Source organism: Bubalus kerabau, chromosome 2 (assembly GCF_029407905.1).
Source record: "Bubalus kerabau isolate K-KA32 ecotype Philippines breed swamp buffalo chromosome 2, PCC_UOA_SB_1v2, whole genome shotgun sequence".
NCBI classification, from domain to species: Eukaryota; Metazoa; Chordata; class Mammalia; order Artiodactyla; family Bovidae; genus Bubalus; species Bubalus kerabau.
In genome coordinates this window covers 186,263,589-186,287,493 of record NC_073625.1, presented here as the reverse complement: position 1 = coordinate 186,287,493, position 23,905 = coordinate 186,263,589, and the positions used below count along the sequence as shown (strand labels likewise).

Below are 23,905 nucleotides of genomic sequence, written 5' to 3'. Positions count from 1 at the left end.
GAGAGCGAAACGAGTTTTAAACCTCCTTTCCTGTGAAGTTGAGCACTTCACAGTTTTCAAAGCACTTCTCTCATTTGATCTCATTTTATCCTCACAACAACTCGGGTGATTCTCACCACCCCTAATGAAGAAAGCAGAGAACTATATTTGCATCGTAATTATCATGTTGCCCAGAATGGGTGTCCTCCTTTGGGAAGGAAACTGATCTTATCCACTGCATTTAGCTCAGTTTTGTTTTGTTTTTTTTTTAACCAGACCATGGTGCCCACTTTCAATTGCTAAAATCTACTCTACACCAAAGTGCAGGCATAAATAGTGGCTGATATGGCTGAAAGTTATGATCCACACCTGCCACGTGCCCAAAGCTACAGACAGGAAATAAGTAAGTAGTTAGACTATTCATGGGGTCTTACCATTTTCACCAGACGGCTTGTCTTTTCCATTGGTTGTCCCAGCTCCTTGTCGCTAAAGGCATTAAAAAAGAAAGAAATTGTCATCAGTCACTTTCAGGGTTATTTTTGTCTCTTTCATTGTTTCCAGTACTTTTTGCATCATATCAAGTTCTATGTCACTTCAGCTCAAGATGGTTGAGGCATGATGTTTGTGAGACCAAGAAAAGATCAGTCCAAGACAGTGTGTTTTGAAATGTCACAGACTGCCTCCCTGGACCAGATCCACTGCTCTATGAATTCAGTTCACTAGTCACAAGGGATAGCAGACAGGAGACTGTTGATGGAACATAGCATCAACAGAAACACGAGGGAAGCAGCAAAGAGTTTGCACCAACTGCGACAAGATCAGAGCTATCACTTTTGTCATGATTACCCGGCCACATTTGTATTCCAATCACTATGTTCAATGTCTCATCTTCAAATATATGGTAATCGATTTTAAAAAGTCCCATGTCAATGACCAGAATCTCTTCTATTGTTAGATTACTTTTCTGTCCATGTTTATGCCTATCTTGTGTATTTTCAATTTATTAGGTTGACCAAAAGGAATGTTTTATGGTTAGTCTTGAATCTTTGGGCAAGATTCTCTGGATATGTGGCCTGGGGAGCTACGTGCAATGTATCGCCTATGCAGGCAATATAAGCATGTTTCCTCAAAGCTTATCCAGCGACTACTTTTAAATAACATGCTGTTCAGAATTGTTCTAGTCCATGGAGAGAGAAGTATTTTGTCAGTCCAGTTTTCTGATCATCATCGGAAAAGATGCTTTAAGTTGAGAAAAATAAAGTGATTGTAAAGTCTCTAGCTTTCAGGTGCAGAAAAAGAGGCCAGGCAGGGAGCTGATTTGTCCAAGTTCACGAAGCTAATTGGTGGTGCAGTCAAGGCTGGAGACTGGACTTCCTGCCAAGGTTAGTACCTTGTAGAAATAGTCATCATTATGTAACTCTTTGATGGGATCCTGGAAAGAGAAGCAAGGCACTGACCAAGGAGAAAATTGATATAGGTGACTCCCATCAAGGATCAGAATGAACTTAAAATTTATATTTGAGTCCAAGCCTTCAACCTAAAGCAATATTTAAAAAAATTATTAGTTCCTACTATTGTCCAATGTTGTCATGAGAAATTCCCAGGTCCTTGGCCAACCCTTGATTAATAGAAGCTGGATCATCTGGAAAGATCTTGCTTGCATGTTCTGATTAGTGTAAATAAATATGGCAAATGAATGATAGAGACTTATGTGAACAAATGTAATCATCCCTGTGTACACTTACTCCCTGGTGCAGATGATAACTCAAGAGAGAGGAAAAGTCAAGCCTTCCATTTATTACAAATCCCACCACACACATGCCACACACACACACACACACACACACACCATGTACACACAGACTCTATCTCAGTCAATGAGAAGTGCAAATGCCCACCCAGGTCAGGAGAGTACTCTGCTTCACTCCAAGAAGAAAAACCACCTCTCTCTGGCAGAAAGTGGAAGGAAAGCCTGGATAAATGTGGGTTCCTTCTTCTTATTTAATTTTAAACATTTTCTCAGAATCCAGACCTGCCCGTGTTCCCATGAAAGAAGGTTGCAGTACTGGCCAAACATCCATTGATCTTCAATAAATTTCTTCCGTTCATTCCCTGTATCATAGCATCTTTATCTAAAGCACTCAGCTTGTAACACATCATCATCTTGATTTAAACCAAATTACACATTTCTTAAATACAGTAGATTTGTAAGTGAAAATGCCACTTTATTCTTGCCTGTGTTTACTCAGTTTCATTTTTTTTAAAACAGAAAGCTGGTAAATTAGCTGCACAGGATGGAAATCTGATCACCATTGTGAAGGATCAAAAGTGACACAGCAGCCAGTTAGGGGTTGAACCGCTCCAAGGTTTAAACTCTCCATCCTTCCCCACATAGTTCATAGAAGACTCAGAAGACATGGCAAATTCCACAGAATAAAAGGACAGGGTTTTAGAGCTGAATAAAGCAAATTCAATGGCATACAAGTGCAAAATAGGTGCACATCCAGCTCCTTTATCTTTAAATGCCTTAAACACTGAGACCTTTCAAATGTCCTGAGTACTTCATTGCATAAAAGATCACCTCTATGAAACCTGAAGGAAACCAAAATGAAACGTGCACTGGGGAAGAAAAGGGGTTCATTTTCTAAGAATTTATAAGATAGGAGTTTTGTGTCAGGTCTTATTCAATGGAGCCAAAATGAAGCTGATAGATGTCATAAGGAGCTTGTGTCTCGCATCAGAAAATGATCCTTACAAAAAAGAACTAGTCATCCAGAACATCTTGTTTCAGAATTCTTTCAGACCTGGCAACATTTTTAAGGCAAGGCTGAGAACAGTGAGGGGAGCAGTCAAGAGGGCTCTTGTTCCTGTTCCAGGGGTCTCCAGGGTCATCACTTGTAATTGTTTTATCCCTAGGGAAGAAGCTGAAACTCCCCTGAACCAAGTATCTGGAGGGGGCCTGAGTCAAGCTGGGGCTTAGGGTGCCGAGGCCAGACATGCTCCAAGTGGTCCTGGGCATTATGGGCTCAGGGAATTATGACAGCATCCTTAGCCAGGTAGATACCACCATGGTCCTCATCAGCATCATTCTGCACACTGTACCCCCAGACACAGAGGAACTTGCTCAAGGTCACACAGCTGAGAAGTGGCGGAGCCTGAGCTCAAACCCAGAGGCTCTGGCTCCTTAGTTGACCTTTGAACCACTGAGCCTGCACATCCCCTAGTATCCTTCTGAGCCCACCCCACCTTCACCCAACACACCAGCAAGTGGGGAGATTGCTACGTGGAGGGCAGACAGCACCACAGAGAAAAATAGCTTAAGAGAAAATGCATCACCATCCAACACCCTGCTTTTATCACCAACAGGAAGTGTGGGCTTCCCTGATGGCTCTAGTGGTAAAGAATTCTCCTGCCAATGCGGGATACACAAAAGACCCAGGTTCAATCCCTGGGTCGGGAAGATCCCCTGGAGGAGGGCATGGCAACACACTCCAGGATTCTCACCTGGAAAATTCCATTGACAGGGGAATTTTCTAGGGGGCTACATACAGTCCAGGGGTCGCAGAGAATCGGACACCACTGAGCACACACAAACTGATGGTCTCTGCAGAATTTCTCAGGAGGTATAAGAGCCCTGTCTAAGGACACAGCCAAAAATGTTAATATGACAGCATTGGAGCCTCCTTCTGCAGCACAAGCAGAAGGCTTGAGGATGCTGGGGGGGTCTGTGGAGCAGCCATGAGGGAAGGGGATGTGAGCCAACAAGGCAGAACCCTGGCCAGGAGAGGTGTTCTCTGGGTCCTCAGTCCTTAAATCCTCGCCCAGCAACTCCCACGGGTCTTGGGAGGGAGGTTTCCTTCCTCAGTGATGTTAACTAATACAAGGATAGCATTTCAGAGTTTGATAAATCCCAATCAAGTAGAGAACAGACTTGAAGACACAGTGGGGGAAGGAGAGGGTGGGACAAATTGAGAGAGTAGCACCGAAACATATACGTTGCTATATGCCAAACAGATAGCCAGTGGGAATTTGCTATATGACACAGGGAGCTCAACGCCGTGCTCTTTGACAACATCAAGGGGTGGGATGGGGTGCGAGGTGGGAGGTTCAAGAGGAGGGGACATATGTATGCCTCTGGCGGATTCATGTTGATGTATGGAAGAAGCCAACACAACATTATAGTGTAATTATCCTCCAATTAAAAACAAATGAATTTTTTAAAAGGAGCCTAAATGAAGAATAAGCATATATAGCTTCTTCTTTCAATCCAACACAATACTAAGTACTCATAAAAAGGCAGAACTGGTTTTCAAAAGTATGATTCTTAAAGTGATTTTCCCTGTCAGTCCCCTGACACCAAGGGCTACGGGGAAATGACAAGGAACATGTCTTAGCTTGGCTTCCCAGAAAGAACAGTGCAAGGCAAGAGCTGTTTGTGCTACAACTTAATTGGGGAGGGAGGTTCCAGGAATGAGTGGAGAGGATGGGCAGTGGGGCCCAGACAGCCATGCAAGGAAATGGCATCTGGTAGGCACTGCCAGGGGCACCCAGACCCCAAGACTGTGCCCTCCAGTGATGCTTGAACTCTGTACGAGGACAGACTCCCAAGATCCATCAGCTTCCATATCACTGGCCCAAGACATGCACCATGGAGCTTAAATCCCAGCACTTCTAGTCTGGGCCATGTCTCCAACATGGTGTCTGCCCAAGGACAAGGAGGACACCCCTGGGAAGGAGATGGAGACACCCGGCATGGGCAGGAGGTAACGTACTGTCACTTCAGCCTGCCTGAAGCCTGCGGAGTCCACGCTGGCTGCCCACCCTCAGGGCCCTCCCTGATGGGACCCGAAGTGACACAGGAGAGGTGTCTGACAGCACACCAACTTGGCTGGTGGGTCTTTTCAACCAAGTTGCAAGCTCACGGACAGTCCTTTGATATTAGAAACTTCACTAGTGGAACGAGCCACTCCAATTTTCTGGTAAATAACAAGCTTTGGCACCACTTCTTCCTGTATTTTGAGCTCAAAGTGTGTGCAGTCACTTTTTGCTACATCTAGGGGCCAGGACTCATTGGAAAAGACTCTGACACTGGGAAAGATTGAGGGCAGGAGGAAAAGGGGGTGACAGAGGATGAGATGGTTAGAAAGCATCACCAATTCAATGGACATGAATCTGAGAAAGCTCCAGGAGATAGTGAAGAACAGGGAAGCCTGGTGTGCTGCAGTCCATGGGGCTTCAAAGAGTCAGACACGATTTAGTGACTTGAACAACAGGCGCCATGCCCACATCAGTAAGACCCATCTCAACAGTGTTGGTTGGAAGAGAAAGTGTGTTGTCATCCTACCCATCACCAACAGACTGAAGCCCAATCCTACTGCATGACCATCACAAGCCCCCACGTCCCCTGTTCTTCCTTATGAGATCTATCACAAAACTTTTGTGTTCTTGGAGTAATTATCAAGTCACTGGCTAAGAAGAATGAAGTGTTTACCCGCCTTGGGCCCAGAATTTAAGACAGCATCAAGAAACTCGTTAATCAGAACAAATGCTGCCTGGGATCATGTTTGCATGGAATCTGAAGAAGAAAAAAAAGTCAAGGTCATAGGAGCAGAGAGTGAAACGGTGGCTGCCAGGAGCTGGGGTTGGGGAAAGGGGAGAAGCTGGTAAAAGGGAGCGAACTTAGTTATGAGCAAGGTTAGAGGATCAAATGTGTTACATGGTGACTATGGTTAATAACACTCCACTGTAAAATTGAAATTTGCTAAGAGAATGAAACTTAAGGGCTCTCACCAAAAAAAAAAAAAAGAAAAGATAAAAATTTTAGGTGATGGATGTTGAAATTAAACCCATAATGGGACTCCTTTCACAGTGTACAGATATGTCAAATTTTCCAGTTGTACACTTTAATCGTGTTACAATTTTATTTGCCAAGTATACATAAAAAAGGGCTTCCCAGGTAATCAGTGGTAATGTATCTGCCTGCCAGTGCAGGAGACGTGGGTTTGATTGCTGGGTCTAGAAGATCACCTAGAGAAGGAAATGGCAACTCACTCCAGTATCCTTGCCTGGAGAATCCTGTGGACAGAGGAGCCTGGCAGGCTATAGTCCATGGGGTCACAAAGGGTCGGACATGACTTAGTGACTAAACAACATACTTCAAGAAAACTGGAAAAAAGGCAAATATTAATGCAATATTTTAGAAAATCAAAAATACTGCAAAAAGTCATGATAAACAAAATACCCACATTTTGCATTACCCACAAGAAGAAACAGATTGGAACCACTGACATTTCCTTTTGCCACACTCTTGTGTGGCTCTCCCAGGTGCTGGCCATGTTTCCTTAAAGCAAATAAATGACTCAGGGAGTTGGGTAATTTCATGGGTTTATACAATTATTCTAACAGTCTTTGAAACCTTTCTTCTGCAGCTCTCTCAAGGGCCAAGACTGTGGGTTATGATTCATGCTGTCATTTTTCAAGTTTTTATTGTACGGTTTCTAGAATACTGCAGAGGAGCATCTCGCCTTTCATATTTTGCTGTCGATACCCATAAAATCGGTCATGCCAATCATATATTGTATAAGACCCAGAATCGCTAAAACCTGCTTCCTCATTAAAGCAGACCCAGAGCCCTGGAGAGATTATGTCCGCTTGGAAAATCCATTCAGCCAGTAGCTATTGTTTCCATCCTTAGGATAAAACACAAGTTCCTATGAAGACATTTGCTTTTCATTTCAGAAGGTTGGAGAGAATGAAATGTGAAATGAAATCCAGAGGGACACAAATGACAGTTCAAGAATATTTTCTGAATCTGCACCCACTAAGTGGATAAACCTGTCTTCAAGAACTTGGCTTGTTCCTTAATTTGATGAGATACGGCTGCAATACTTTGGCCACCTGAAGTGAAGAGCCAACTCATCAGAAAAGACCCTGATGATGGGAAAGATTGAAGGCAGAAGGAGAAGGGGATGACAGAGAATGAGATGGTTGGATGGCATCACCCACTCAATAGACATGAGTTTGAGCAAACTCTGGGAGATGGTGAAGGACAGGGAAGCTTGGCGTGCTGTAGTCCATGGGGTCACAAAGAGTCAGACACAACTGAGCGACTGAACAACAACAAAAGACTCAAATAGAGGGTGACTAATTTCAAAGGCCCCTTAGGGTTGGGGAACAAATTGCCTTCTGCAGCAGTAAGGGTCCCAGGGCATCCCCAGGGTCCCCAGGGTTCCCAGAGTCCCCCAGCTCTCCATCCCTTCTTCTTCCATCTCCCCAAGCAACGCACCCATTGTGCCACAAAATTCTGGAAAGAGCTCCATGCATGAATTTGCTTTGGCAACACTGGAGAAAAGACCACCCTCATGGCACCAGATCCACTGGGGGAAAAGACAGAAGAGCCCATACAAGTCTTTGGCTTCCAGAGGCATTTCTTCTCATCCTCCTTATCAAGCCATCAGGGCAGGAGAGGATGTGAATGAGCTCCTCACAGCCCTGGGGTCAGCCTGTCAGTGCTGCTGGATTAGGAAAATTCCCATTAGAGGACTTTGGTCTTGCCCAAGTTAAGAAATAAAAGATTTTCATGCAGAAGGAAGATGGTACTACACAGAAACTCACATCCACAATAAGAAAATAAGAAACTCCATGGAGGTTCCAAAGGACGCTAAATTAACACTTCCTAATTGCTCTAAAAATCACTTTCTAAAGAAAGAGCCAGCTGAAATTTTGTTAAAGGGCTGGAGAGTAAATATTTTAGGGTCACAGGCCAAGTGGTCTCTGTTGCAACTACTCAAGTCTGCAGTTGTAATGTGAAAGTAGCCATAGACAATATGCAAACACTAGCTGTGTTCTAATAAAACATTATTTATTAAAAAAAAAAAAAAGGGTATATTCACCACTGTGCAAAACCATTAGCAGTGAAGTCATGGATTCAGTGTCAGACAGAGGCTGTGAGCAACCCAGGGGGTGACTGGCTCCTGGACTCACAATTTACTCCTCTTTCCTTGGGCCAGGCACTGGGCCAGGCCCTGAGGGTCCCCAGGAGAAGGGGGATATGCTCTGACTTTGGTTGGTCACAGCCTGGAGGGAGAGAGACTAAACCAATCAGCTCAGATGGTGGGTAACATAAGACCCAAGATGACCAAGTTCAGGGCCATGGGTTAGGGTCCCCCAGCTCACATTGGAGTGAGTAGGGGGTCAAGGACAGTTCCACATTTTGAGGGAAGGGAATGAGTCACAGTGACCCCACAAGCTGGGCAGAGCTGGGGAAACTCCTTACCAAGTTCCCTCCTGAGAAGGAAAGACGGTGACCTTTGGCTCCTGCTGTCACATGTAACGGAGAAGGCAATGGCACCCCACTCCAGTACTCTTGCCTGGAAAATCCCATGGGCGGAGGAGCCTCGTGGGCTGCAGTCCATGGGGTCGCTAAGAGTCAGACACGACTGAGCAACTTCACTTTCCCTTTTCACTTTCATGCATTGGAGAAGGAAATGGCAACCCACTCCAGTGTTTTGCCTGGAGAATCCCAGGGACGGGGGAGCCTGGTGGGCTGCCGTCTATGGGGTCGCACAGAGTCGGACACGACTGAAGCGACTTGGCGGCAGCAGCAGTCACATGTGAGGACCTGCCATGCAGCAAGTCCACTCTCCCATCCACCCATCTGTGGCAGCATTTTCCAAAAGAGACATTATTTGGCATTATCAAGTGGATGGCATCGCTGTCTCAAGGGGAAGGAAAGTATGTGTTTCGAGGCATTTTTTAACATTTTCCTCTCTGTCCCCAATGTCTGACCTCTGTTGGATTTTGTCTGAAGCTCCAGTATTTGACCATCTGATGAAAAGAGGCAACTCATTGGATAAGACCCTGATGCTGGGAAAGATTGAGGGTAGGAGGAGAAGCGGGCAACAGATAATGAGATGGTTGGATGGCATCACCAACTCAATGGACATGAGCTTGAGCAAACTCTGGGAGATGGTGAAGGACAGGGAAGCCTGATGTGCTGCAGTCCATGGGGTCTCCAACGGTCGGACACGACTGAAGGACTGAACAACAACCACCAAGAAGTTACAGAAATTTGGCAAAAGAATGAAAGAAACATCCACCCCACCCCCGGAGTTGCTTAGAAGCTCTTGTCAGCAAGTGCTCCTTCACACAGTCTATCCCCTGGTGATGACTTTGCTCTGAAGTTGTTTTTCCTTCCTGACTCTGTCTTCCTTTTGTGAGGCTGCATCCTGATATTCAGATTGCTGATGGCTCAGGGATTCTGGCGCCCCTTAAAGGCTAGCATCGTGACAAGCGGATCTTCAAATGGGTCATAAATAAGGGGAAAATGCCAATCTGTGTGTTTTGGAGCTAGAAGACTCTCAGGGAACATGAAGGCTCAGATAATTGCAATATTCTTTGCAGAATCAATATCCTGCACACAGCTGCTAAGTCACTTCAGTCATGTCCGATTCTGTGCGACCCCATAGACAGCAGCCCACCAGGCTCCCCCGTCCCTGGGATTCTCCAGGCAGAATACTGGAGTGGGTTGCCATTTCCTGCACACAGGAGAGAGGGCAAAATGGAGAAAGGGCCCCAGAGTTCTCAATCCATCCTTTGAAGCTGTCTTTTGAGGACCATGTTTATAAAGAATGAAACAGAGTGTTTCTATGGTATTGTATTAAGGCGTTTTTCTATGGTGTTATGTTTAATTTTTATTCATGAAAGATTGTGAGTCTTTTAGATGAAATACCAGATTTTAAATGGACAGCGCTGGGGAACCATGGTGATCACACAATGAAGTAAGATTAGCAGCTGGGTTGGCCAGCACAGGCAGCTGATGTGTGCTCCATGCCACCGCCATCATGAAATCCGTGGTTTCTCAGCGACATGAAAGGCACACCATGAAAGGCCTCCTCTAAAGCAAAGGCCCCGAATTTGTCTGAAGAGCAGAAGAGACTTTTCTGCCAACACTGTATGATCAGAACAGAATTGATGTAACTTCTTAGCACTGATCATTTTAAAATCATCTATGATTCTCCTGGTAATACTACAAACACTGAACATTTTAAAAATCCACCAATTTAATCCCTAAAGGTCAGAAGAGGACTTTCACTGGAAGGATTTCAAAGAAAGTCAAAAAGTTGGTTAAAAAGAAAATGATGGGATCTTCATGACAAAGGCATTAACCTTTATAATTCTTCCTAATTCTTCTACCTTCTGACTACATTCAGCTCGGAGCATTTTTATCCTGACCTTTATGTTAATAGAAGCAATTAGCATGGCTGTGGTGAGGCAGGCCATTTATCCCTCATTTTTAGGGATTCGTGGTTTGTCTTATTGAAATTCACTTTATACGTTATCCTATAGCTATATATTTTAAATGAGTATTTTTCTACCCTTAAAAACTTTCTCCACACCCATTTTCTTTTTCAGTAATACTATTTTCTATTTATAAAAGTGAGTTAGGGCCATAATGAAAATCTTAGAAAATAAATACACGAGGAGGAAAGCAAAACACTTATAACCCAACTGTTCGGAGTTAATCTGTGTTAACTATCCTATCACCCGCGAAGAGTCGGACACGACTGAGCAACTTCACTTTCCCTTTTCACTTTCATGCATTGGAGAAGGAAATGGCAACCCACTCCAGTGTTCTTGCCTGGAGAAACCCAGGGATGGGGAAGCCTGGTGGGCTGCCGTCTATGGGGTCACACAGAGTCGGACACGACTGAAGCGACTTAGCAGCAGCAGCAGCAGCAAACCTCAATTATAAGATTATAAACATGTCAAGGCTCATCAACTATACAACTAAAAAGGATAATTTTTACTGTATATAAAATATACCTTAATAAAATTGATTTTTAAAAAAGAAAGAAAAGAGTGTCCTGTTATCAGGCTGGCCAGGCTCTCTAGTCCTTTCACTTAGCAGCTGTGTGACCCTGTGCATGACACATGACATCTCTGAGCCTGTTTCTGCTTCTATAAACCGAAGATAACAATACACCCATATCATCAAGTTGTGAGAATTCAATGAGATTAAAACATTCACACTGCCTGGAGGAGATACCTGAAAAAGTCAGCCTGCAAAGTAATGCAAAAGAGGCTTGGAAAGACAATGGACTCTGTCCTCGTATTTTTCTTGCTGTACATTAACAGTGGCCCAAGGAGCTCGGCAAAGCTTGAGGAAGGAGGAAGCCCAGCCCTCGTGTGCAGTCAGAGTCAGACAAACCCTGAAAAGGGGATTCCCTCGGCTTCTTCTGCACCTGCTCAGTTTATTCTTCATGGAGAAGTCAAATAAATATGATTAAATTAAGCATGTACTTCACATGTCTATGTGAGAATCCAAAGACAGAATATTGGTATTTATGATCTTTTTTTTTTTCATAAAGTATGCAGCCTTCATCTGCTAGTTGTTAGGTTATGAATTTCTGTTGAATTTTCCTCTGCTTCTGCTGCACGTGTGTTTGTGTGCTTGGTATAAATCACTGCTTTTATTTTTTTCTAGAAAGAGAAGATGCAAGAATCGAGTAGATATGATCAAAGAAGGAAGGTGGACGGAAGCTGGAAGGACCTAGTGACCCCTTTACGTGTGTGCCTCTTACTTGATCAGCAGACTCTCCCTGAGCCTGAGGTTGAATAAAAGGACATGTAGGTTGGCTCAACCTGCCTCAGCTGCCTTGGGAAACCTCACAGATGTGTAGGATACTAGAATGGAGCTCCGGGACCCTTCAGACAGCTCTCTCTCTCCATAATTCACTCCGTCTGGGTGTCCTGACTTATTTTATGTGTTTAATTAACTTCACAGACTCTTGCCTGGACACTCAGTAAGAAAGGCAAAGCTTAGTCTCCATGCATTGACTTGTGAGAAAGCTGATGCTGATTCCGCCCTATCCGCTACTCTGCGTGCCCCTCCGGGAGGGGCTGTTCCAGGCTTTAAGAGCTAGTCTTTCTTTTCTGGTAATAAAGAAGCAGCCAGGTTTTTTTTTCTTTTTCTTCCCCAAATCAACTAAAACCTAAATAGCTTCAGAATATGGTGCAAGTCTGAGGTTGTGTACTTTGGGAAGACAGGGCAAGGCTTTGTCCTAAATCAGCTGTCATGGCTGAAGAAGTGAACTGAATCCTAGCCCACTTCAGTGAGTTTGGATAAATATTTGCACACCTATAGTAAGGAAATCTGGGCCTTCTTAGGTGGTGCTTGTGGTAAAGAACCTGCCTGCCAATGCAGGAGACGTTAGAGATGAAGGTTTGATCCCTGGATCAGGAAGATTCCCTGGAGGAGGGCATGGCAACCCACTCCAGTACTCTTGCCTGGAGAATCCCATGGACAGAGGAGCCTGGTGGGCTATAGTCCATAGGGTCTCAAACAGTCAGACACGACTGAAGAGACTTAGCACAGCACAATAAGAAAATCTATGAATCAGGCAAAAATAGAGTATACAATATAATTACAAATAATAAACCTTTTACATACGTGTGTGAGTATATATTGCTGGTGCTGTTTAGTAGCTTCAGTCATGTCTGACTCTTTGCAACCCTATGGACTATAACCCACCAGGCTCCTCTGTCTATGGGATTCTCTGGGCAAGAATACTGGAGTGGGTTCCCATTTCCTCCTCCAGGGGATCTTCCTGATCCCACTTCTCTTGCAATAACAGGCAAATTCTTTACCACTGAGCCACCAGGGAAGTCTGTGAGTGTATACACATAGATATAAAATACAAATAGAGAATGAACCCAAAAAAGTGAATCGAGAGAGATCAGAAAATGGTAGAAAATCTATACTATATATAAAATAGATAACCAGTAAGAACTGACTGTATAGTACAGCGAAATCTATATTTTGTAATAACCTATAAGGGAAAAGAATCTGAAAAAGACATATATAATTGAATCACTTTGTTGTATACCTGAAACTAATATAACATTGTAAATCAATTATGCTTCAATACAGAATGAATAGATAAAATGACTAAAAGAAAAAAAGCTATATAAACCATTGGATCAGTTGCCCTTTGGAAAGCTGAAAATTCTAGCTCACTCTCCACTTAAAACAAAACACCACCCCCACCATCCAGCAGCACCAACCAACTCAGTCTAACGCCTCCACTTCCTTCACATCTGATATTGCTGCAAACTTTATTTTCAAATCCCTGAAAAATCCAGAACAACTTGATTTGCTGGAAAACCAGCCCAGGTGTAACTGAGTTGAAGGTTGCCTTCCAGGGAGGGGGCTGTTACAAATGAAGGAAACCGATACTGCCAAACTGTTTGATGCCTGCACAGACCAACCCTGGATCCTACTATGGTGGGAGCTGTTACTTCCCAAGTGCAAACATCATCCTTTAATTGACCCTTGACACATCTGCCCTCCATATCCCCTGACATCACACAGGCAAGGAGAGAAGGGTGAGGACAGAGGGCTTAAGTGTAGGAAAAGTCTCTGGACAAAATGGGCAGCTCGGAGTATTGATCAGAGTCAGTAAAGATATTTGGAATCGTAATTGGGGAATTTTCCATAGCTTAGCATTTATATGGTCTTTTAAAAATGTACGCTTTCCAAATGTTTTGAACCAGCTTTATGACTCCATCCTCAGAACGGTCCTGTGGGGTCAGCCAGCATTATTGATTTCTTGTTCAAGCGTGTCCTTGAGTGGGCTTTTTCTGAGCTGGTCTGAAAACTCCATCTGATTCCTGGCTAAGACCCTCAAGCCACCTGCTTCCACAGTCAGGCATGGGCCATTCCTAAAGCTCTGCTTGGATGGAGAGAAATTATATGTAAAAGACTCCAGGCATGACAAAGGACTAATGGAATTATGTTTCATCGCTCTGTCTCTCAGTTTGGTTTGGTTTGATTTTTTTTTGCTAAAAAGCAATCAGGCAGCCCCCATGCCCGCACCTCCCTGCCCCCACATTACAGGGCTAGCCTTGTGGCCCAACAACCCACTCAGGGTCCCTCCCTTAGCAGGGCCCACACTTGGTGTCATGCTCTCAAAACTCTTCACCACGTTCAACATGAAACACCACATTTCTGCTTTTCACTCTCCCCCAAATTATGTCAATGGTCCTGTCCCCACCGCCCCATTTCAGGCTCACCTGGACCTCCCAACTCTGAGCTTTGGTCACCTTGAAAGAGGTTCATGGCAGAGGCGGATGCGAGCAAACGATGACAGGGCTGTGGCTTGTTTTTAAAAGTGAAAGTGTTAGTCACACAGTCATGTCCCGCTCTTTGTGACCCCATGGACTGTAGCCGGCCAAGCTCTTCTGTCCATGGAATTCTCCAGGCAAGAATACCGGAGTGCTGCTGCTGCTGCTAAGTCACTTCAGTCGTGTCCAACTCTGCGCCCCATAGACGGCAGCCCACCAGGCTCCCCCATCCCTGGGATTTCCCAGGCAAGAACACTGGAGTGGGTTGCCATTTCATGCATTCTCCAATGCATGAAAGTAAAAAGTGAAGTCGCTCAGTCGTGTCTGACTCTTAGCGACCCCATGAACTGCGGCCGATCAGGCTCCTCCGTCCATGGGATTTTCCAGGCAAGACTACTGGAGTGGGTTACCGTTAAATTTTTTCATTTCTGACAGCGATCTGCTCCACCCCTCTGCTCTCGTCCTGTCTGCCTGTCGTAACACTGAAGGGACACAGAAGCAGAGTGGGGTCCCCTTGGGGGGCTGCTCATAATCCTACAGGTACTTTACACTGCATTAATTTTTTTTTTCAAGTGAGAATCCCAAATCTTCAGCCAAAATTCAACTGTGAGGGAGCTCTCAAATGTAGATCAGCCAAATCTGGTTCTCAGCAAGAATGCAGCAGAAAAAGGATGACATGGAAATTCACAAAATAGTGCCCCCAAAATGAACCAAATCCACTTTGAAGCTGGGAAAGATTAAATCTAGATGGAAAAAATAACAGTGAACTTACAGGAAGGATTTGGTGGAAATACAAATTGACAAATTGCCCTATCTATTTTAAGAGGATATCTCAAAGAAGAAGTAAAATAGCTTTCTGAAGTATAGAACATTGCCAGAAATAATATTTGCAATGTGCCACCGTATTATCTTGATATTTTGACAAGATTTGTGCATATGTGAGAACTGAGCTATAAATACAGGCATGAGCCATGCCCCGAACAAACTCCAAAGACTAGAAAATAATAATGGTTAAAGTTACTAGGTGGGACTTCCCTGGTGGTCCATGGTTAAAACTCCATGCTTCCTCCACAGGAAGCACATGTTCTATCTCTGGTCAGGGAACTAAGACCCCACAAGCCACATCACATGGCCAAAAAAAAAAGTCACCAGGAGCTCAGATACAAAGTGTGTAATGATATTCTGCCATGCACAAACTCGAATACCCTCATGGAAGGTAGATTACAGGAATATCTAAATTCACGTGGGCATTTCTAACAATTAGAACACAGAACTTTAAAAAAAAAAAACACACAATAGGCACAATTGCAAAAATCTTATCGACTGTTCTCATGTAATCTGCTTCTAAATTACTGAACAGATGTATTTTCACTTCACACTTTTAAAGGAAGATACGATAAGTCAACAGAACCTAACTCGTTATTGATAAGGATGGGGAAAATTCCAACATGTTTAAAGCAATTTATATCACTAAGCAGGAGTTAGAAATCAACTACTATCAGCCCTCCATATCCAACAGTTCCAAATCTGGGATTCATCCAACCGCAGGTTTTAAATATTTTTTAAAAATTCCAGAAAGTTCCCAAAAGCAAAACTTGAATTTGCTATATGCCAGCAACTATTTACTTAGCATTTATATTGTATTTATAACTATTGACATGGCATTTACATTGTATTAGGTGTCATAAGTAATCTAGAGATGATTTAAAGTATATGGGAGGACATGTGTAGCTTATATAAAAATATTATGCCATTTTATTTAAGGAACTTTATATAAGGAGCATTTTTGGATTGGTAACCATCCATGGACAGGGTGGTCCTGGAAATAATCCTCCTTGGATACCTACGGATAACTGAACAATATCCTAATAGATGTGTATCTATTCATTGGACTTCATGACTGCTAAACATGTGGTTCTAACATATATGACTTTTAAGATGAACCATTAGTTAGGTATTGTTTTTAGTTAGGTATAGTTATTCAACCAATATGTATTGAGCCCTGCTTTTGTCAGCACTGACTCTTGGGAAGTTTTCCTGATCACGTCCTTCTTCCCTTTCCCAGGCCAGCACAATGACCTAACCAATGCTTCCCTGACACTTGGTTTATACAGTGAGTAGACCTCTACTCTGTATGGCCCCTCTCATCCAGTTAACTTTATGTGATCCTATCTCCCCCTCTAGCCTATAAACTCTTTGAGGGGTGGGGTCTGTTCACCCAGCATAATGTCTAGCGTATAATGGATTCTTCATCAATGTGGTTGAATGGTATGTGCTGGAGAGAAGAAAGAGTGTAGAAGACACAATATCTGTCTTTTAAAGGTTTATAATCTAGAAGGCAGAAAGAAATTTGACAAGATAAGTGATTACTGATTACAGTCATACCTCGTTTTATTATACTTTGCTAATATCGTACTTTTTACAGATGGAATGTTGGTGGCAATCTTGTGTAAAGCAAGTCTATTGGCATCATTTTTTCCAACAGCATTTGCTCACTTTGTGTCTCTGTGTCACATTTTGGTAATCCTCACAATGTTTAAACTTTTTTATTATTGTTATTATATTGTCATGGTGATCTGTGATCAGTCATCTTTGGTGTGAGTATGGCAAAATGATTGCAACTCTCAGAAGGCTCAGGTGATGGCTACCATCTTTTTACCAATACTTTTAAATTAAGGCACGCAATTTTTCCTAGTCATAATGCTATTGCACGCTTAACAGACCACAGTACAGTGTAAACATCACTTCTATATGCACTGGGAAACAAAAATGTTTCTGTGAGTTGCTTTATTGAGATTTTTGCTTTATCATGATGGTCTGGAACTGAACCCGAAATACCTCCAAGGATTGCCTGTATGTGCAGTAGTTTTGACCATAGAAAGGGACTCTTTTCCCTGAGCAAACATTTTCTAAGAGTTTTTATTGAGAGTTCAGAATGGTCTTACACATTCAAACAGAGCCAGGGAGGTAAGGCAAGGAATGAAGGCCACTGGTATAAACTCTAAGTCAGGGAAACTGTCAGGTGATGCAGAAGAAAACTTTGTGGGCAGAGACCTCCACGATATTGCACAAGAGTAGCAATACTGACATTTACCAACTTCATGTGAGACTGGGGTGGGAGGATTGAGGGGGTTGGAGTGGAAAGTTGAATCTCTACAAGCAAAGTAGAAGCCCCAGTGAAGGAAAGAATGACTTTGTCAAGATTTCTGTGGTTGTTCTTTTTTAATTCAAGACTGGAAAAGAAAAAAAAGGACAATATTATTTTTAATGTATTTCATGCCCAAGTCCTAAATGGAACTGGGACAGGTATAAAAGAAATTGGGCTATATCTAGGATATGTCAGAAAATGAGCAATTTAATAGGATAGGAAAGGTGTAAGTGAAACCTAGTCTGACTTTTCCTTAAGAAGCTCTGTGATTTTGAATAAAATTAGCCTAGGGGTATTCAGTTCCCTATTTTAAATGACTATTTGGAATGAAATGAATATAGGGCCTCCTTTAATTCTCTGAATTCTAAGCAAGGCCATAGAAATGATCATCTTTCTCTAGGTCAGGAGTCTTTAAGCAAGCTGGTCACACCCCAGGAAGGGCAGAGCCACCTTGTTCAGCCACGCAGGCTGTGCACTGTGCAAATCCCGGGACTGCCATTGACACGAACTGTGGTGCGGATGGCCCCTCTGGGGTTGTAAGGTGCTCAACACTTACAACCATGCGTGGTGAAGAGAATTCCAGAATGTCTAGTTATATCACTTTAGGATCTAAAATCAGTAAGAAGGAAATCAGATTTTATCAATAACTAATATCTGGATTGATACCGACATCATCATTTGTGTGTGGGAAAGAGTGAGAATCCCACAACTGAGGATTGTTCAGAACTTCCTCACTCTCCCCCATCCTATTTTTTTTAATTGAAGTATAGTTTTTTTAAATTTTAGTTGGAGGAGAATTGCTTTGTAATGTTGCATTGGTTTCACCCATTCATCCATCTCACTTCAACTGATCCACATTTGTTCCTTTTATTGGCTGAGTAATATTTCATTTTATATATATACACACACACACACACACCACATCTTCTTTATCCATTCATCTGTCAGTGGACATCTAGGTTGTTTCTATATCCTGGCTATTGTAAATTGTGTTGCAATGAACATTGGGGTACATAAATTGAAGTGTGAAAGTGAAAGTTGCTCAGTTGTGTCTGACTCTTTGCGACTCCATGGACTATACAGTCCATGGAATTCTCCAGGCCAGAATACTTAAGTGGGTAGCCTTTCCCTTCTCCAAGGGATCTTCCTAACCCAGGGATCGAACCCAGGTCTCCCTCATTGCAGGGATATTCTTTACCAGCTGAGCCACAAGGGAAGCCCAAATTGAAGCATAGTTGATTTACAATATTATGTTAGTTTCATGTGTACAGCAAAGTGATTCAGACATAAGTTGCTTCAGTCATGTTTGACTCTTTGCAATCCTGTGGACAGTAGCCTGCCAGGCTCCTCTGTTCATGAGATTCTCCGAGCAAGAGTACTGGAGTGGCAACAGTACTGAAGTGGAGCAGGTTCTTTAAGGTAAGGTAAGTCGCTTCAGTCGTGTCTGACTCTGTGCGACGCCAGAGATGGCAGCCCGCCAGGCTTCCCCGTCCCTGGGATTCTCCAGGCAAGAACACTGGAGTGGGTTGCCATTTCCTTCTCCAATGCATGAAAGCGAAAAGTGAAAAGTGAAAAGTGAAAGTGAAGTCGCTCAGTAGTGTCCGACTCTTTGCTACCCCATGGACTGCAGCCTACCAGGCTCCTCTGTCCATGGAATTTTCCAGGCAAGAGTACTGGAGTGGGGTGCCTTTACCACTACTATATATGTGTGTGTGGGTGGGTGTGTGTGTGGGGTGGGGGGTGTGTGTTATATTGTTTCAGAATCTTTCCATTATTATGAGATATTGAATGTAGTTCCCTGTGCTATACAATAGGACCTTGTTGTTTATCCCTTTTATATATAGTAGTGTGTATCTGTTAAGCCTAAGCTCCTAATTTGTCACTCTCACCCCACTTTCCCCTTTGGTAAGCATGAGTTTGCTTTCTATGACATCCTTACTCTTGAATTGCTCTCCGAATAGCACTATGTGCTTCACTGCAGTTCCTGGTGCTCTGGTAAGAGGATTTGTATTTATACAGTTTACCTTTAACCAACCTAATCTCCCCATAGTGGGTAAGTGTCTTTAAAAATTCCTGCATAGTCACGATACAACATAGAGGAACTTGAGGACATGATGATAGGTAAAACAAGCCTGTCACAAGAAGACAAACATTGTATAATTACACTTCTACGTGGTGCTTAGTCAAATTCATTGAGAAAGCAGAAAGCTGGTTAACAGGGGAGAGAGGGAGGCGAAGGGGGAGATGTTTAAAGGGTAGAATTTCAATTTTACAAGATGAGAAAGTTGGAGATCTGCTTCAATAATGTAAATAGACAACACTGCAGAATTATACACTTGAAAACGAGTAAGATGGTAAATTTTATAGTATGTATTCTCTACAGGAATAAAAAAATTCCTACATAAAATCTTCACAGATTGAAGATAATATTACTGCCAGCAAAAGGAAACAGTGAAGTTACTACCTAACCATTCTCCTATCAGAATGGCTTCACAAGCGCCAACATGAGCTTAAAAACACAATCAACAAATTCAGCTCAAAAGAAGTACAGTTAACAACACTATTTGAGTTAAAGATTTTTATACCTTCCACCAGCAATTACCTCTCACAAGTATATATGGTGCTTGGAAATCTTGATTAGGGTTAATAAAGCCATCATCACAATTAACAAAATATCTAGTTTATCTCATCATATTCTTGTCCATTTTAAGGTTTATTTTTGTATGTTTTATGGCTGCACTTACTATATGAGCACATAAGCCTGCACTAAGTGAACTGAAAGTCACTCAGTCATGTCTGACTCTCGTGACCCCAAGGACTATAGCCCACCAGGCTCCTCTGTCCATGGAATTTCTCAGGCAAGAATACTGGGTAAATTATTATAAAATAAGTAAATAAAAAATTATTGCGAATGCATGCTCCAACTTTTTTCCTGAGAGGATACACTGTCAAAATCTTTGAAGACTACTCTCCTTGAGGATGGATACCCATGGTCACCATGGACACCATTCCATTGGTCTGTCATGAATCCACAGGAGGACTGCAGAGACGGTTTCCCGGAAGTTGATAAGCTTTGAATGTTACTTTAAACACTTGTGGATGGTTATTATTAGAATACCAACAGCTAATGGAAAAGTCAAAGAAAAGAAAGGGCAGGATAGCAATAGTTTCACTAGGCACAGAACAGAATCATTTCAAAACCACCTTGAATTGTTTCAGGAAGGGGTTCCTATAGCATAATGGTTTGAAGTTTTGCTTGTGGCATTTCCATCTGCAGCTCTTTGAGACATATAAAATAAGAGGATTCTCAAACAGGGCTCAACATGCTCCTCCATCTTCGATGTAGGCAGGTTTGTGTCAACACCTGTCTACTTGATGTCTCGCCCCTCCCAAATGAGGAGACCACCATTTTGGATGTTCTCAGGCTCACAATTTGACCAATTTATGGCCTCACAGATTCTTTTGCTCTTCAAATATGTGTGGGGAAATGTGAAAAAGAAAAGCCTACGTACAATTAGCCATCTTGCCATGCTCAAGAAAATAAAGTGATAATTTCCTAACAATTCATAATTAAACAGTGCATGCCATATCCAACTCTTTGCAATCCTATAGACTGTAGCCCACCAGGCTCCTCTGTCCATGGGATTCTCCAGGCAAGAATACTGGAATGGGTTGCCCATTTCCTTCTCCAGAAGATCTGCCCAACCCAGGGACTGAACCTATGTCTCTTATGTCTCCTGCACTAGCAGTGGGTTCTTTACCACTAGTGCCACCTGGGAAGCCCAGGAAGAAAGTTTTTCTTGACCAGGAATCAAACCCTGGCCACGGCAGTGGGAGAGCTGAATCCGAACCACTAGACCATGAGGGAGTGTCAAGGAAACAGTGAATACTACTTAATAAGGAAATGATAGGTCAGGAAGCAACAGTTAGAACTGGACATGGAACAACAGACTGGTTCCAAATCAAGAAAGGAGTACGTCAAGGCTGTATACTGTCACCCTGCTTATTTAACTTATATGCAGAGTACATCATGAGAAATACTGGGCTGAATGAAGCACAAGCTGGAATCAAGATTGCTGGGAGAAATATCAATAACCTCAGATATGCAGATGACACCACCCTTCTGGCAGAAAGTGAAGAAGAACTAAAGAGCCTCTTGATGAAAGTGAAAGAAGAGAGTGAAAAAGTTGGCTTAAAACTCAACATTCAGAAAACTAAGATCATGGCATCTGGTCCTATTACTTCATGGCAAATAGATGGATAAACAGTGGAAACAGTGGGATATTTTAATTTTGGGGGCTCCCAAATCACTGCAGATGGTAACTGCAGCCATGAAATTAAAAGACACTTGCTCCTTGGAAGAAAAGCTATGACTAACCTAGACAGCATATTAAAAAGCAGAGACATTACTTTGCCAACAAAGGTCTGTCTAGTTAAAGCTATGGTTTTTCCAGTAGTCATGTATGGATGTGACAGTTGGACTATAAAGAAAGCTGAGCACAGAAGAATTGATACTTTTGAACTGGGGTGTTGGAGAAGACTCTTGAGAGTCCCTTGTACTACAAGGAGATACAACCAGTCCATCCTAAAGGAGATCAGTCCTGGGTGTTGATTGGAGGGACTGATGCTGAAAATGAAACTCCAACACTTTGGCCACCTGAAGCGAAGAGCTGATTCATTTGAAAAGACCCTGATGCTGGGAAAGATTGAAAGCAGGAGGAGAAGGGGAAGACAGAGGATGAGATGGTTGGATGGCATCACTGACTCCATGGATATGAGTTTGAGTAAACTCCGGGAGTTGGTGATGGACAGGGAGGCCTGGTATGCTGCAGCCCATAGGGTCACAAAGAGTCAGACACGACTGAATGACTGAACTGAACTGATACCTAAGAATCTTAAATTAAGTGTTATTTATAAATTAGTTTTTAAACATTGGAACTTAGCCACATGGTGTACAGAAAAGTGATTGGCTAAAAAATTTTCAAAAAATATCTTGAGAATAAGAAAGAGCTTATTTCTTTATCTTTACTTCCTGTTTGGTTAAGATCAATGTTAATGTATAGTCTATTGTCAATCTCTGGTGTCCTTTTCTCAGTCATTGCATAAAATTAAAATATAATATGAACTTATGGTTACTGAGAAGACTCTTGAGAGTCTCTTGGACTGCAAGGAGATCAAACCAGTCAATCCTAAAGGAAATCAGTCCTGAATATTCATTGGAAGGACTGATGTTGAAGCTGAAGCTCCAATACTTTGGCCACCTGATGCAAAGAACTGACTCATTGGAAAAGACTCTGATACTAAGAAAGATTGAAGGCAGGAGAAGGGGATGACAGAAGATGAGATGCTTTGATGGCATCACTGCCTCGATGGACATGAATTTGAGCAAGCTCCAGGAGTCGCAAAGAGTCAGACACGACTGAGCAACTGAACTGAACTGAATGGTTACCAAGAGGATAGGGTTGGAGGAAGAATAAATTGGGAGTTTGTGATTGACACGTACACACTTCTATATTTAAAATAGATAACCAAAAACAACAACAAAGTAACTAGTCACTTCATTAGAACTTTGGCCATGGCACAGGTGTAGCATTATGGAAGCAGATGACCATTTCTTTTGCTGAGTCATTCCACAGCAGCTTTGGACTGTAATAGCTGGAAAAGCATAATCTCTGGTCAACCCAGATACGAACTTACCTGTCAAATCATCATAAACAAGTATTTAAAAAACTAACATGCAGAAGATATTCCAGGCCATTGGGTTAAAGATTGCTCTATGGATGACTTGACATATTTCAGTCTTGGAAAATCCACCATTGCCCTCAAACTGGAGAGGGAAAACCACTCAGAACAAAGGACCCCCTGTTCTCTGTTATAGCTCCATTATGGTATGAAAATGGCCCCATTCGAAAGTTCCATCATTTCATACTTCTTGGCTTAGATGTCCTGAAAGGCCATTTTCAATCTGTGGATGATTACCTTCCTGTTTTATGATTCTAATTTGTCTTCCTTTTATTTATAAACTGGCAGCTTAAGAGCAAAATATAAAATAATGGCATTTAGTGGGTGATTGATTTTTCCACGGACAATGTTATAAATATGGCCATGCGTTTCCCTTTCAGAAATGAATGAGAAGTATTTCAGTGAGATTCTGAAGCATAAATTTAGGGCTATTTGCAAGGCACAAATGGCATTCAAGCAGACTGATGCCTGTAATGGGTAACTCATTGTTCATGTAAAAGAGCCCTGAAAGAGATGCTGGTTTGTAGGTCTGGACCTTTGATGGGTGCGGCAACCTTGTTTGGCTTATGTCACAGAAACATGAGCCATACAACATTCTCGTGTGCGTGCTCTTTCGTGTCCAACTCCTTGTGACCCCATGGACTGTAGCCCACAAGTCTCCTCTGTCCATGGAATTTTCCAGACTAGAATACTGGAGTGGAGGGATCTTCCCAACCCAGAATTGAACCCACGTCTTTTGCGTCTCCTGCACTGGCAGGTGGATTCTTTACCACAGCGTCACCTGATACATTCATGTATCCGTATCCAAAAGCCACCTATATTAAATCAAATGAACAGCATTTTGCCATTGATTATTTATACCTCACTTCATTCCAAAGACTGGAAGACTGGTAAGTAGCTTATGAGTAGGGA

The 23,905-nt window shown here is 42.7% G+C and overlaps 1 protein-coding gene across 2 annotated transcripts in view; it reads right to left on the bottom strand.

Moving 5' to 3' along the window:
- The window catches only part of PCP4 (Purkinje cell protein 4), a 109,492-nt gene that overhangs the window by 35,746 nt on the left and 49,841 nt on the right, over positions 1 to 23,905 (bottom strand). For both annotated transcript variants that reach the window (XM_055570384.1, XM_055570383.1), the window contains one exon: positions 414 to 465. In XM_055570384.1, the coding sequence (XP_055426359.1) occupies positions 414 to 465 (52 nt within the window). The remainder of the gene's footprint in view (positions 1 to 413; positions 466 to 23,905) is intronic.